At 44.9% G+C, this 16640-nt stretch overlaps 1 protein-coding gene across 9 annotated transcripts in view; it reads left to right on the top strand.

Moving 5' to 3' along the window:
* The window catches only part of LOC115472873 (disabled homolog 1-like), a 610553-nt gene that overhangs the window by 503176 nt on the left and 90737 nt on the right, over positions 1-16640 (top strand). For all 9 annotated transcript variants that reach the window (XM_030207355.1, XM_030207354.1, XM_030207353.1 and 6 more), the window contains one exon: positions 13026-13157. In XM_030207355.1, coding sequence (XP_030063215.1) covers positions 13026-13157 — 132 coding nt within the window. The remainder of the gene's footprint in view (positions 1-13025; positions 13158-16640) is intronic.

The raw sequence follows: 16640 nt of genomic DNA, 5'->3' as shown, positions 1-16640 counted from the left end.
ACATATCCATACCAATATTCCACAAAAAAATATTTCAAATAGACAAAGTAAACATTGTCCACTAAAGATAATATCTTTATATTGGATTATAGTCCACAATATGAAGGAAGGAAGCAAAAATTATAAGTGCCATTGGAAGATGGTTTATATATAAGAAAAATCAAAAAGAGTAATCGAGTAGGGATTAACCCCTATCTTACAAAATGAACCTCTTGTCCTATGACTGCTCTTCAATTCTCTGCGCATTAAGAAATTCTCGCAACTGTTCAGGTTCATAGAAAATATATTTCTTTTCTTTAAAGAAAAGCAAACATTTACACGGGAATCTCAACTGAAAAGTTGCTTTTTTTTCTCCATGGATTCTTTCTTCATTTCCAAATATTTTTTTATTTTATCACAGAGGGGGCATGTCTGGGAGGGCGGAGAGTGGGCAGTTCTGTGGTAATCATTTAGCACAGCTACATTACCATGCATTGATTAACAAGCCAGAGCCTGGCACTTAACAACTAATTAGTGGCACTAATTGGATTAGAATTTATGCGCACAAGATTCTAGGCGTATTCTATAATGTGGTGCATGTAAATTCTAATGTGTGTAGCTGAAAAGGGGAAGTGGAAAACACCAGATCTGCGCTTAAGTTAGGTGCAGGTATAGGCCTGGTTTTAGGTGGCCTAAATTTTAGTTGCAAGAACAGCATATGCGCATATTCTATAAACTATGCCTAACTTTAGGCGTAGTTTACAGACTCGGGCTAAGCGCGTAGTTTTTCAGTGCCTATTTTTCAGGTGCTATTTATAGAATGTGGCCCTAACTGAATTGCGCAGGATGAGCGCTGAGCCCATTACCGCCTACAAAATAGATGACAGTAAGTGTGCAGGTGCTAATATTTAATGACCATGTGCTAAGGCAATGTTAGTACTTGGCCATTAATGCCAAAAAGGGAAAAATTGGCCATTTTACTTCTGTGGTAAAAATGGCCTTAGTGTGTGGGGAAAACCCCACATAAGAGCACATTAAGGTGACTTTTTTACCACAGCTTAGTAAAAGGTCCCCTAAATAATTGTGGGGAAAAAAAAGATGTATCATTTCAAAAATATACAAGTAAGCTGGCTTTTCCCCCCTTACTTTTCCTGTCTTTTAATTCTGACCCTTATTAATAAATGATTTAAGGTAAATGCAATAAAAGCATATTGATTATTTTAACTACATTATATTTTTAATTAATGAATGCATGCTGTCAGTTAATGAATGCATAGTGTGATTTTGCAAATTAATTAACCATTTGATACCTTACTCATGCATTTAACAGTGGCATAATACATTAGCACAAATGCAACCTGCAGGCACCCGTGGGTTGATGTTAATCTTTCAGATATCCGATAGCACTCTGTTAGCCATCTTCTGCTGTTTAGTTAATTTGTGCGAGCTAATTTTAAATGTCAATTAGAGACACCAGATTAAAAGTGTTATGAGGTAACATTGTTAATGCGCTTTGTGTAATTATTATCATGTAATTTACAAATCTGAGACTAATTAAATTATTTATATTGCTATATGAAAGAGAACTACACAAAAAGAAAGAGAATTTATTCTAACCAGAATCCTAGCAGAAGTTACTAAGCTGTTGTAATATTTACAATGTTACCACAGCAAAACTAACACAGTGCGTTTACGTAAGGCATGATGTAATACTTCATATTTATTTATTACATTTGTATCCCGCGTTTTCCCACACATAGCAGGTTCAATGCGGCTTACATAGTAAATACAATTACAAGTTTGAATGAGAATATTACACATTGTAGTAAACATAGTAATAGTGGGGTTTTAAGGATATGTAAATTAAACATGGAGAGGTAAACAGAGATGTGCAAAAGGAAAGGAGATTGGGAGAGGTAAGGAGTAGGAAGAATGGAGAAGTCAAGATTAGGGGATGAGCATAAGGAGATTGGGAGACTTGGTCTAAGGTATAATAATCGTCAGGACAGGAATCATGTGGGTGAGCTTAAAAAGTTAAGTTGGGTCATTAGGGTAAGCTTTCTTGAAGAGATGGGTCTTCAACATTTTTCTGAAGGGCAGATGGTCGTTGATTATTCGGATGGATCTTGGTAGAGCGTTCCAAAGCTGGCTGCCTAAAAAGGAGAAACTGGATGCATAGTAGGTTTTGTATTTAATACCTTTGCAGTTGGGAAGGTGTAAATTGAGGTAAGTACGAGAAGACATTGATCTGTTTGTGTTGTATATCCTGAGTATGTATACCTGATGCCATTTTCAGGGCATAGACTGTAGAAGTCTGCCCAGCACTGATCTTGTTCTAAAACTTCTGAAGTTGTCATGAAAGCCCCTGAAAAGCTCCACTCCAATCAATCCAAATCTATTCAGCCATGATCAGGGCGCAGACCTTAGAAGTCTGCCCAGCACTGGACTTGTTCTCCAACACATGTAAAGTCTTGCCTGATGCAACCCTTTAAAAAAAAAAAAAAATGCAAGATTGAGAATGTTGGCAAGTTGGAAAAAGAGAGTATATGATGCAGAAGATGGACAAAAGTATACAGACATTTTTTATGTGTTGTAGTTCTTGGAGTATCTAATATACTACACTGTACAAGGTCGATCTTGGTAGTCAGGGGCTGTATCAACCGCTGGGATACAAGTGGTCTAAGGCTGTGGTTCCCAAATTTGGTCCTGGAGGCACCCCAGCCAGTCAAGTTTTCAGGATATCCATAGTGAATATTCTGAAAACGTGACTGGCTCTGGTGCCTCCAGGACCAGATTTGGGAACCACTGCACATGGGCTATGTAGAGTGGAGATTCAACCATTGCTGCACAATATCCCCGAGTCAGATTAAATATCTGCTACCATGAAAGATTATGTCTCCACCCAGCTTCTTTACTATGTCTACTACTACTACTACTACTTATCATTTCTATAGCGCTACAAGGCATACGCAGTGCTGTACACCATACACAAAAAAAGACAGACCCTGCTCAAAGAGCTTACAATCTAGATAAGACAGGCAGACAGACACAACAATTAAGGGTAAGGGAATAAAGAGGTGAGGATAAAAGGGCAGGGCAAGTGAGCAGTGGTTAGAAGTCAAAAGCGGTGGTAAAGAGGTGGGCTTTAAGTTTGGACTTGAAAACGGCCAAAGAGGGGGCTAGACGTACAGGCTCGGGAATGTCTCCATTATGTTTACTGATAGGGACATACACCACATGATATATCAATCTCAGAACCAGGTAAATTTTCTGTGAACTGCTTGCTATAGAGGGGGAGCAGAGGTTCACTTCCTGTCACTCAACACATAGGTTCATTTGACTCTCGGTTGGGGGGGGGGGGGGGAGAGGCTGGATAAAGGAGTGGCGTGTGGGGTCAATGTGGCTTAATTGGAGAGCACAGACCTACAGCATACATGGGCTGTCTTATGTCCCATAGCTCTCTTACTATCTGTTATGCTTTGAGGTAGGAGCTATATAGCTATGTGCCTATGCAAGTACATGTGGGCAGGGCAGAGGAGGTGGTGAATGCATGGAATGGCTTCCTAGTGGAGGTGGTGGAGACTAAGGGGTCCTTTTACTAAGGTGCGCTGAAAAATGGCCTGCGGTAGTATAGACGCGTGTTTTTGGGCGTGCGCAAATTATTTTTTAGCGCACCTACAAAAAATGCCTCTTTTTTTGCCGTAAACAGATGTGCGGAAATGAAAATTGCCGCATGTCCATTTTGGGTCTGAGACCTTACCGCAACCCATTGACCTAGCGGTAAGGTCTCACACAGTAACCGGCTGGTAATAGTCTATGCGCGTCAAATGCCACGCACCAGAAAATTAAAATATATTTTTCAGACGCACATAGACATGCTCCAAAATTGAAATTACTGCAAGGGCCACATGGTAACCGGGTGGTAACTCAAATTTTGCGCAGGTTGCGTGCGCGTAGGCGCCTACGCGGCGCAGTAAAAGGGCCCCTCAGACTGTATCTGAATTCAAGAAAGCTTGGCTCAAACACATTGGTTCCCTAAGGGGCCCATTTACAAAGGCGTGCCGAAAAATGGCCTTTGGTAGTATAGACACATGCTTTCGACACACGCAGAATCATTTTTCAGCATACCTGTAAAAATGCCTTTTTTAAAATTTTTGCCGAAAATGGATGTGCAGCAAAATTAAAATTGCCACATGTCCATTTTGGGTCTGAGACCTTACTGCAAGCCATTGACCTAGCGGTAAGGTCTCACACGGTAACCGGGAGGTAATAGTCTATGCGCGTCAGATGCCACTCGACGCACTTAGCTGCCACGCACCAGAAAATTAAAATATATTTTTCAGACGCGCATAGACATGCTCCAAAATTGAAATTACCGCAGGGGCCACATGGTAACCGGGTGGTAACTCAAATTTGGCGCATGTTGGGTGCACGTAGGCGCCTAAGCAGCGTAGTAAAAGGTCCCCTCAGACTGTATCTGAATTCAAGAAAGCTTGGTTCAAACACATTGGTTCCCTAAGGGGCCCATTTACAAAGGCGTCCCGAAAAATGGCCTGCGGTAGTATAGACACGTGTTTTGGGCACACGCAGAATCATTTTTCAGTGCACCTGTAAAAATGCCTTTTTTAAAATTTTTGCTGAAAATGGATGTGCAGCAAAATTAAAATTGCCGCAGTGGCGTAGGAAGGGGGACGGTGGGGCGGTCCACCCCGGGTGCACGCCGCTGGGGGGGTGTCGGCTCCGCTGGTTCCCTGCTCCCTCTGCCCCAGAACAGGTTACTTCCTGTTCCAGGGCAGAGAGACCAGGGAACCAGCGGAGCCGACGCAGCTCCCAGCGACATGCACTCGGGGCGGTTCGGCCCTCCCGCCCGCCCCTCGCCGCTTTCCCAAAGTAAGTATGCACTCCAGGGGGGTGCGCTCCGGAGGGGGGAGGGTGCACCGTGCTGCACCCGGTGGGGGGGGGGTGCACAGCGTCGACCCGCCCCGGATGTCAGCTGCCTTCGCTTCGGCAGTGAATTGCCGCAAGGGCCACGCGGTAGCCGGGCGGTAACTCAAAATTGACACGCGTTGGGCGTGCGTAGGCACCTACATGGCTTAGTAAAAGGGAGAGGAAAGGATAATAGATGGTATGGATGGCCAGACTGGATAGGCCATATGACCTTTATCTGCCGTCATTTTCTACGTTTTTATGGCCCTGACAAAGCAGGAAGGTTATTTCAGTTCAGAACCTCCAGACTTGAGCAGTTTGTATCCACTCAGTAGTGTTAGCCAAATCTGAATTATAACCAGCTTTCTCATCTCAAGCAGAAAGCACATACAGAAAATGCAAATGTCCCTCAAGTCAAAATGTATCTGATTCAAACGCATATACTGCATGCCTGAATGGAAATCTTATATGTTCAGCACATCGCTTCTGATTTTTTTTTTTGTTATTCAAGCATGCAGTGTCCTCTAAAACTCATTTATATAGACAGCTCTTCGGAAAAATAGCTGTGTAGAAATATTTCATTCTGCTACATTTTGTTTGGAAAATCCCGCTGTTTGCTCCATGGGATGAATAAATCAAACTCTTTATGTATCCAGGCATAACAGTATGAGGCAGAGTAGGAGAGAAAAAGAAAATCTATTTAGAGCTCTGTATTAGCAGTTAATGCGGTCTCTGCCTACCTCTTCCAATAGCCGCTTCAAGTCTGTTAGACGTCCTGTTTTATGGCTTTAAGATGCTCCCATCTCATTATTCTAAATGTTCCGTCAGTTCCATTTAAAAGATATCAGCCACAACATTCATAATAGCATAAATGAGTGTTATTACAATGAATATTATCAACTCAGCAAGCGCAGCTGCAAGTTATTTTGGTTTTGTTTAAATATTTACCGGCCGATATTCAAAGCGAGTTAACTGGCTGAGAACGGCCGCTGTCTGGTTAACTCGCTTATTGGCAGCTTTCCAGTTATCGTCACTGAAAATGACCAAAGTGCAAGCCAGCTATGTTGGGGGCATTCCGGGGACGGAGTCCGGTCAGCTCCCAGAGCTAACCAGTTCTATCTTTATGGACTAACAGGCGCAGTGGCGTAGCCACAGGTGGGCCTGGGTGGGCCAGGGCCCACCCACTTAGGGCTCAGGCCCACCCACCAGTAGCACATGTTTAGCAGTAGCTGATGGGGATTCCAAGCTCTACCAGCTGAAGACTTCCACCTGATGGTAATGAAAATGGTGTGCTCTACATTACTGGCACCTGTGAATGCTCAGTTTTCAGCGCATGCCTGCTGCAGACTGCCAAGGTGGAGAGAAACATTTTCCCACCAGCTTAGATATTTTTTTGGGGGGAGGGGGAGAACACTTGGCGCCCACCCACTTCTTGCCTAGGCCCACTCAAAATCTGCTGTCTGGCTACGCCCCTGAACAGACGGTCGGTTAGTTCTGAAATCGAGTTAACCGGGCATGCGCTAATCCAGTTTAAAAAAACTTAGATATTCATGAGTTCGCTAAAAAAGGGAAGAATACGCCTAGAAAGTTGTGCATGTAAATTCTAATTAAAGCTAATTAGTGCTGCTAATTGGTTGTTAAGTACCAATTATCAATGCTGATTAGCTTGTTAATCAATTAAGTCGTGCATGTAATTTGGCTGTGCGGGCAAATTTGTGCACACAACTTGAGGCGCCATATATAGAATTTGGGTGTTTGTGAAATAATGTGCACTCTTTTTGAATAATGGGCACTCTTTATGAATAGTGTGCACTATTGACAGAACTAAAAAAAAAACATGACATTCTGTCTTTTTCTTCTGCTCATTTTCATTTACCCATGACATAAAATCTCATGGGATGTGTTGCTGACATTTTCTATGTCTCTCGAACAAGTGAACATCCCTAGTACTCAACAGACCTCATCTCTCCTACAGTTACGCCATCTTGGTGTGCCCCTAGAGCCATGGGCAACCACTGTACCTTATCAGAGGGTAGAAGTGATAAAGAAGTGCTAAAGAACAGAAGTTATGTAGTCACAGTCCCCTAATTATGTAAATTTGGACGCACAACTTTATGCTAAGGAGGGCACCAAGATTTCAGCGCTGGAAACAAATTGTTGCAGAATAACATTCTATAAATGGCACTCTGGGTTGAGCGTCATCTCTAGATTAATACATAGAGCCCATTTGCCCGTATTTATGCCAGCTGAAACCTGATGTAAATGCCAGCACCCATCTCTGGGCATTTTGACGGGGAAATGGAGCTATTCTATAACCCCACATGCAACTTTTAGGATGCCCCTGCCACTCCCCTGGCCATGCCCCCTTTAGAGCTGCATGGATAGGGGATTTTGGTTCATGGGGGTTATAGAATAGGGTGCAGGGAGATGCATATGCAAATTTCAATTATTGCTAATTAGCTGCAATAATTAATTGGTTCGTAGGCTAATTAATTTGGATCCACACAAATTTCAGCACTGAAATCTTGGTGCCATATACAGAATCTGGGGGTTAGTGCACAGAGTTGAGCACCCAATTTACAGAATAAGGTCAGTGGCGCACACAATGTAATTTAATAATTGGCTGTTAATTGGCATTAACAACCAATTATTGGCTTAAATTGGCATTTCTTGGCACCAGTCAGCAGTTACGCTATTCTAGAAGCTGCACACAACTTCTAGGGGGACAATGCCAGGGTTAGGGGTATGTCTAGGAGTTATGCACACATGTTATAGAATACTAGTGTTACACGCCTAATAGGCAACAGCTAGGCATAAGCACTTACATCAGTGGCGTAGCTATGTGGGGCCAGGGGGCCTGGGCCCCCGTAGATTTGGCCCTGGACCCCCCTGCTGATGACCCTCTCAACCCCCCTCCCGCCGCCAACCCGCCATCGCCTGCATTTCCTTCTGTTTCTGACATCCTGCACGTACAATGTGCAGCACGTCAGACTCACAGAACGAAGCCTTGCAGATCAGCTGATCTGCAAGGCTTCGTTCTGTGAGTCTGACGTCCTACACGTACAACAGAAACAGAAGGAAGCCTTTTGTGAGAAGAAGAGGACCTTGGCTGGCGGGGGTTGGGGTCCCCTGCCAGCAAAGGTAGGTGACGGCGGGTTGGCGGTGGGAGGGGGGTCGAGAGGGTTGTCGGCAGGGGGGGCAAAGTTGGTGGTGGCGGGGTCAGCAATGGTGGGGGAGGAGGTCGGCGGTGCCGGTGGGGGGCTAAAATGTGCCCCCTCACCTTGGACTCTGGACCCCCCCTCCCGCCGAAGTCTGGCTACGCTCCTGACTTACACCAACCTTTGACATGGCTTAACTGCTCGTGCCTAAGGTTAGACATGAAACTGAGAACTTACACTAGTATTCTATAATGGAAATTCCTCATGGAAGTGCTGCCATAGAATTCGCATTCAGAACACATCATGCCAGCAGCTAAATTCCAGTGCCATATATAGTATTTGCCCTCTTGTGTGCTGAGCTTCAAGGTGTTCTGCATTAGGCTGATTTTGCACTAATGTAATATGAGCAAGTGCAAAGTGATGCATGTTGGAAAGAGGAACCCAAACCATAGCTAAGTGATGCAAGGTTCCACATTAGGAGTCACCACCCAGAAAAAGAATCTAGGTGTCATCATTGATGATATGTTGAAACCTTCTACTCAATCTGCAGTGGTGGCAGCTAAGAAAGCAGATGGAACATTAGGCATTATTAGGAAAGGAATGGAGAACAAAAATAAAAATGTTGTAATGTCTTTGTATCTCTCCATGGTATGACAGCACCTCGAATGCTATGTGCAGTTCTGGTCACTGCATCTCAAAAAAGATATAGCGGAATTAGACAAGGTACAGAGAAGGGCAATGAAAATGATAAAGAGGATGGGATGAGTTCCCTATGAGGAAAGGCTAAAGCAGCTAGGGAGATATGATAGAGGTTTAGAAAATACTGACTGGAGTGGAATGGGTAGACATGACTCGCTTGTTTACTCTTTCCAAAAATACTAGGACTAGGGGGCATGCAAAGAAGCTACTAAATAGTAAATTTAAAATGAATCGGAGAAAATATTTCATCACTCAATGAGTAATTAAACTCTGGAATTCGTTGCCAGAGATTGTGGTAAAAGCAGTTAGCTTAGCAGGGTTTAAAAAATGGTTTAGATAATTTCCTAAAAGAAAAGTCTATACGCCATTATTAAAATGGATTGGGAAAAATCCACTGTATATTCTAGCATAAGCAACATAAAATCTGTTTTACTTTTCTGGGATGTTGCCAGGTACTTGTGACCTGGATTGGCCAGTGTTTGAAACAGGATACTGGGCTTGATGGACCTTTGGTCTGTGCCAGTATGGCAATGCTTATGTTTTATGTTCTTATGAGATAAGGCAGTCTTTTAACTACTCTGTGCAAACTGTCAGCTCTAAAGTGCAAGAATGATCAGAAGTAATGGGAAATTCAAATTAGGACTAGGAGCATAAGAAAAGTCACAGGTTCCTGGGGGAAATTTAGATAATGGGAAAAAAAATACAAATATGCAAACTAAATGCAGAAGAAAATTAATATTAATGATAATCCACAAATGTAAATGATTTTCTAATGCAAACAGAATATAATTGGCTGCTCTGTGACTCTGTTGTCCTGTAAATCATTTCAGAATTGTTACAAATTCTGAAATAGATTAAAGAAACTACATGTTAATGTAAAATATATCAGATATTAAAATGACTGTAACTCAGTTAATACTGTAATATGATTTCTGCTGTGAAGGAAAAAATGTCTTATTGTTATATTTTCAACTTAATGGAATTCTTGATGTTTTTCTGTAAATAGATACTTTTTCAAAACCCACATAAATGTGTCAGATTGAAAAAAATGTAATTTTCTTTGTTGGGGGGTGGGGGTGGGGGAGGGTTGTTTCCTCCTCTTCCGCCTCCTCCTCCTCTCTCCCTTTTGAGCTTCCTGTTGAATTGGAATTAGACCTGTGATCCATTGCCTTGGGCTGTGGTTTGTGACTTACTCTGAGATTTTTCTTAAATTTTTCATACCCTCTCCTATTGCTTACCCAGTCACTACACCGACACTCCATGACCATTCCTCTTGCTGGCAGCACAGATTAGTCAGATTTGGGAACAAGCGCAGAGGCATTGCATTGTGGGTATGGAACTGGTCAGACATTTATGTACTAGAAAAGTTATTCATATACGGCCCCAGGGGGCATCACTAACTGTGCACAGTTCTCAGAAATTTGATCTTGGCATGGAGACATTAATAGCTACATCTTCAACTTCCTTTCTTAAAAATGACTGTAGGATTTTAGAGGAATGCTTGCCTATTCCTGGCCTTCCACCTCTTGAAGGTTCATCCTTTGCATAGACCATTTAACTAATAGGTGACAAATGCCCTTGGTTGTTCTGTGAGGGGGATCTTCTGGTTGCTCACAGTTCTATGGCCTCACCTGACTGAACATCTCTTACAGACGGGGATTTCATCATCTTCCAATGTGGTATATATCATTCAGTGTAAAAAATGTAAGGAAGGATGCTATATTGGAGAAACAGGCCAGATGCTTAAGACAAGATTCAATTTACATAGACATCACATGAACAATACAGCCAGTAGGGCCCCCACCCCGGTGGGACAGCACTTCACAGAATCAGGACACTGTACCAGTGATTTCACAGTGAGAATACTGAAAGGTAACTTTAAAACCATACAAGAACGTAAGACCTTTGAAGTCAGAATGATTGAATATTTTAACACCCAACAGAAAGGACTTAACAAGGATCTGGGGTTCCTAGCCCATTATAAACCATAAAGCTGTATGTCTCTGTTGATCACCCCACCCCTCACCTATCCACACCCATCCTGTTAGAATATCAATGATATGCTTTGATGTCCCCATGCATACCTCCGACCCACCCCATCCTCCCACCCTGTCAGACTGTCATAGTAATGCTTGAATGTTTTCACTTATATACACTGTCAGCTAGCACATTTGCTTATTTCCGATCTGACGAAGAAGGGCAACCTTCGAAAGCTAATCAAGAAATGTATTAAGTTATGTCCAATAAAAAAGGTATCATCTTATTTTCTTTTCCATGTTTTATTTTGTTTGATTTCTATTGATAATCTTCTTCCCATAAACCAGGCATTGCATGCTTTGCAGTCCACTGTCTCGTGACTGTTCTTGCACACAGCAAAAATCTCTCTTTCTGTCTAGCCACTAGCCACTAACCACTAGGAGGAGTAGCCTAGTGGTTAGTGCAGCAGACCTTGCTCCTGGGGAACTGGGTTCAATTCCCACTGCAGCTCCTTGTGACTGTGGGCAAGTCACTTAACCCTCCATTGCCCCAGGTGCAAAATAAGTACCTGAATATATGTAAACCACTTTGAATGTAGTTGCAAAATACCACAGAAAGGCAGTATATAAGTCCCATTTCCTTTTCCCTTCCCTTCCTCTCTCTCCCCTCCCAGTCAACCACTTTAATCTGCAACTCTGTCTCCCAAGCTGTCCAGCCATGGATCTTTCCCCGCCCCCCAACTGGAACCAGGTCTGCGCACTATGAGTGTTAGTAATTATAACTGAATATTAGCCAGCTGCAGACTGATTCATCACCCACTCTGCTCATAACATAGTAACATAGTAAATGACGGCAGATAAAAGACCTGTACGATCCATCCAGTCTGCCCAACAAGATAAACTCATTTTACATGGTATGTGATACTTTATATGTATACCCGAGTTTGATTTGTCCTTGCCTTTCTCAGGGCACAGACCGTAGAAGTCTGCCCAGTACTGTTCTTGTACTAAGTTCTGAAGCTAACATCGAAGCCCCTTAAAATTTACACTCCAGCCCATCCCTATCAATTCAGTCATGATCAGGGTGTAGACCGTAGAAGTCTGCCCAGCTCCCGTTTTATTTCCAATTACCGGCGTCACCACCCAATCGCCACTAAGATTCCACGGAACCATTCCTTCTAAACAGGATTCCTTTGTGTTTATTCCACTCATGTTTGAATTCCATTACCATTTTCATCTCCACCACCTCCCGCGGGAGGGTATTCCACATATCCACCTCCCTCTCCGTGAAAAAATACTTCCTGACATTACTCCTGAGTCTGCCCCCCTTTAACCTCAATTCATGTCCTATAGTTCTACTGCCTTCCCGTCTCCGGAAAAGGTTTGTTTGCGGATTAATACCTTTCAAATATTTGAACGTCTGTATCATATCACCCCTGTTTCTCCTTTCCTCCAAGGTATACATGTTCAGGTCAGCAAGTCTCTCCTTGTACGGTTTGCAACGCAAATCCCATACCATTTTCGTAGCTTTTCTTTGCACCACTTCCAGTCTTTTTACATCTTTAGCAAGATACAGCCTCCAAAACTGAACACAATACTCCAAGTGGGGCCTCACCAATGACTTGTAGAGGGGCATCAACACCTCCTTTCTTCTGCTGGTTATGCCCCTCTCTACGCAGCCTAGCATCCTTCTGGCCATGGCCGTCGCCTTGTCGCATTGTTTCTTCACCTTCAGATCCTCCGACACCAACACCCCAAGGTCTCTCTCCTGAGTTGAGCTTACTAATCTCTCCCCTCCTATCCGGTATCTCTCTTTTGGGCTTCCGCACCCCAAGTGCATCACTCTACACTTCTTGGCATTAAATTTTAACTGATGATAACTATTCCACCAGTGTATTACATATATTGTTTAATATAATATGATTTAAATATTTTTTTTGTTTTTTATAATGCAGTGCTCAGAATTTTGCTTGAAGTGCCTTTATACCATAAAAAATGGAGTCGGCCCGTAGCAATCCGCCATCATAGCACTGATCCTGCCTACTTCCACAATAAAATAAGCAATCAGAATGGAGTTATGCTTAAATACAATATTAGACACTTAACTGTAAGCGGTCAGTGAATACCAGCTTGAAATCTCACGCGGTTGTTGCCGGGCTGTCACCCTAGTTCTGTAGTGACATGTGGTTAAAAGAACTTATGTAGAACAATTATCTTGAAGAAAGAAATTCGGTGAAAACCTGTATAATTGGTGGTGTGAATTTTTTTTTTTTTGTACTTGTTTTAGGTTCTTCAACATCATCACGCAGTTCATGAAATTTCATATATTGCAAAGGATATCACGGACCACCGAGCCTTTGGATATGTATGTGGAAAGGAAGGAAACCATAGATTTGTGGCAATAAAAACAGCCCAGGCTGTGAGTACCTGCACTTCTTTTTATTTTCTCACATTTTTTTCAATTGTAGCTCAAAACGTGTCAGAGGCACAAAAGGTATTTCCCTGTTCCCAGGAACCTACAATCAAAATTTGTACCTGAAGCTTACAAGGAGCAGCATGGACACTGGAACTGTGGTTTTTTTTATTGGGTCCTTTTACTAAGCTGCGGCAAAAGGGGGCCTGCGCCAGCACCAGCGCATGTTTTTGGCGTGCGCTGAGGCCCCCTTTTACCGCAGTGGGTAAAAGTCTGTATTGTTTTAAGAAATGGTTGTGTGGCAAGTGAAGCACACAGAGCCTTTTTCGGAGCGGGGGGGGGGGGACAGTAAGGGCTCCCGCGCCACCATATTTTTGTAGCACCGGAAAAGTCACGTGCTGGGGGGTGGGAAATATAATCGGGTTGCTGCAGTAGCCCAGCTGTACTTCCTGTTTAGCAAGCAGTAAGCCAGCGTTGGGCTTACCGCCGCGTAGTAAAAGACGTCCTATTGTTTCCTATGGCAGTACTTCTTTAATCTGTAGACTAAAGGCTCTCAGCCCAGCCCAGTGACGATCCTAGGTCGGCTGCCACCCGGGGCGGATCGCCGATGCGCACCCCACCCCACCCCCACCCCCGGCGCATCAACCCCCCCCCCCCCCCCCCCCCCGGGTGTATTCTTAGCTGCTGGGAGCAGCCGCGCGGCTCTCAGCTCCGCTGGCTCCCTGCTCCCTCTGCCCCGGAACAGGAAGTAAATTGCTGTCAGTGGCCTAAAGTAACTTCACTGCCTGAGAAGAACAGCCACCCTCCCACCAAGTACATAAGTACATAAGTATTGCCATACTGGGAAAGACCAAAGGCCCATCGAGTCCAGCATCCTGTTTCCAACAGTGGCCAATCCAGGTCACAAATACTTGGCAAGATCAGTCACTTCTCACCCTGAGGTCTCCCCTTAGGATCACACCTCCTCTGAAGCAAAAGGATGCCTCCTACTCAGGGGCGTATCTGCGTGGGGCCACAGGGGCCTGGGCCCCCGCAGATTTCGCCCTGGCCCCCCTCCCCGCCGTCAACTCTCCCCCGCTGCTTACTTTTGCTGGCGGGGGGCCCCAACCCCCGCCAGCCGAGGTCCGACCCGCAATCTCCATATTTCGTCTTCCTCCGTGGCCATGTGCTTCAAGGAAGTAACGCTGCAGTGCTGATTCGTTGAATCCAGTTCGGCGTCTGACGTCGTTGCTGACGTCGCCAGCAAAAGTAAGCAACGGGGGAGGGTTGACGGCGGGGAGGGGGTGGAGAGAGACGGCGGCGGGGGGGGGGGAGGGAGGCAAAAATGTGCCCCCCCCCTCTCTGGCTCTGGCCCCCCCTACCGCCGGATTCCAGATACGCCCCTGCTCCTACTCAAAGAAGCTCTCAAAGGTCCCTTTTCCTCCCAGTCTCCTCACTTAAAGTGATAAGATGCCACACTGTTCTGGGTGGTCATGATTTTCATTCTCTCCTGCCCCACAGGCTCTGGTTTTCCATATGGCACTGGCTAATCCAAGACTCTCCTTTGCCCTAGGAAAGGTGAGAGGGTTACAGTCAGGGTGGTTGCTCAGGGGGAAGATGTGTACCTCTGACACCTCTTTGAGAAAAATGTAGATGATGCGGTTAGCACAGCCAGTAGCCCTGAAGTAATACTTGCTGCAAGAATACATTTGCAGCCCCCTAGTTTGTAATGTCTGCACTTTACTAGATGCCATAACTTTTAATACAGTATTTATTTATACTGGTCCCCTCCGGACAGTCCTGGATGCTCAAACAGTCACCCAGACCATGGCGTACAAAAGATACAGGGGCCAATATTTAAAGTGATTTAAGTGGGCAGAAGTGGATATTCAGCGGCACTAAAGCAGGGAGTCCCACTGAATATCACCTTTGACTTGCCCCAAAAAAGTGGGCCAGTCAGGGGCCATTGCTTAGTGGGTACCAGCAACATTCAGCCTAGACCTACGTAAGTTAAGCAGGTGAAGTTAAGACAGCTTAAAAGCTATCCTAAATTCACCCATCTATCTTTATGCGAGCCCCGCCCCACCCCACCCCTGGTCAGCAGCCCTACCCCACCCTCACCCCCAACTCCCGGTTAGAATAGGACTTCCCCTGGGGCCTCCCTGCCTTACCTGATGGTCATGTGGAGTGTCAGGAGCAGAAGCGAACCTTCTCGCTCCTGCCCCTAGTAACAGCTTCTTGAAATTGGCTGCCACGATTTCTCACAGCAGCCATTTTCAAGAAGCTACAGCTAGGGACAAGAGCTGGGGGGGGGGGGGGGGGGGTTTCGCTCCTGTCCCTAACACCCCGCTAGAACACCAGAGAGGTCAGGTAGGCCCTGAAGGGAAGAAGAGGTGGAATGGGGCTGCTGACCGGGAGAGGCGGAGATAACTTTAAAAAACAATTTTGCAGGTCCTTGACTGATATTCAGCCAGGGCCCACAAACCTTTCTTATGCGAGCTAGGCTGAATATCAGCTAGGCCTGCATAAGCTCCAGCAGCCCTCCCACTCAACATTATTCCCTGATATTCAGTGCCGGTGCCCGGACATGGCCCGCCACTGAACATTGGGGGATAATTTAACCCACAGGATAGCGGGAGATGGACAGATGCTAGGCACTTGGGGGAGGACAGCTATGGGATGGGGGGAAGAGGGAGAGATGCCAGACCCCCCCTCTTGGTAGGTGGACATACCAGACCAGGAGGTGAGGGAGAAGAAAGGGAGTGAATTCTGGACTGGCGGGGGGGGGGGGGGGGGGGGGGTGAAGGAGTGGAGGAAAGAGTGAGAGACCAGACTGTAGAGGAGGGAGAAATGCTAGACCTACAGTGGGGGAAGTGAGGAGTAGTTTGGAAAAAGAGAGAGAGAGAGACCATACGGGGGAGAAGGAGAGATGCTGGACCAACAGGAGAGAGAGAGAGAGAGAGAGATCCTGGATTGCAAGGGTGGACAGGGGGGAGAGAGAGGGATGCTGACTGCAGGATGGGGGATGCCTTAGAAGGGGAAGAGAGAGGGGATGTGACAGGGACAAAGAGAAAAGATTCAAGTCATGGAGGGAGTCTAGGGACAGGGACACAGAGGTGCAATATCGGATATGGGGGGGGGGGATAGGGACACTGAGAAGGCAGGTGAGGAATATGTGAGGAGGGTAGAGAGAGGGACACAGATGATTGAGAAGACATGTCAAATATACAGGAGACCCTGCAAGACAATTGGCAGATACCTTGCATTTCAGTTTCTATTTCTCTATTATTGCTGTACATGCAGAGTCTGACTTCTTTGAGGTTTCCAGTTCAGCTTTTTGCTTTCATATCTCCAGTACTGATATGTGGTCCCTTGTTTTAGATTTGTTAATGGTCTGCTGTGTTCTGTGCATATGCCCAAAGTGCAGTATTCTGTTAGCATTTATTTTCTGTGAGTGTTTAGTTTATAGGTAGAAAGCTGTAACAGACTGATTTTCCAGTAGGGAAATTG

This window comes from Microcaecilia unicolor, chromosome 6 (genome assembly GCF_901765095.1).
Source record: "Microcaecilia unicolor chromosome 6, aMicUni1.1, whole genome shotgun sequence".
Classification (NCBI taxonomy): domain Eukaryota; kingdom Metazoa; phylum Chordata; class Amphibia; order Gymnophiona; family Siphonopidae; genus Microcaecilia; species Microcaecilia unicolor.
Note: the sequence above shows the minus strand (reverse complement) of the source record. Positions and strands in the feature narration are given on the sequence as shown.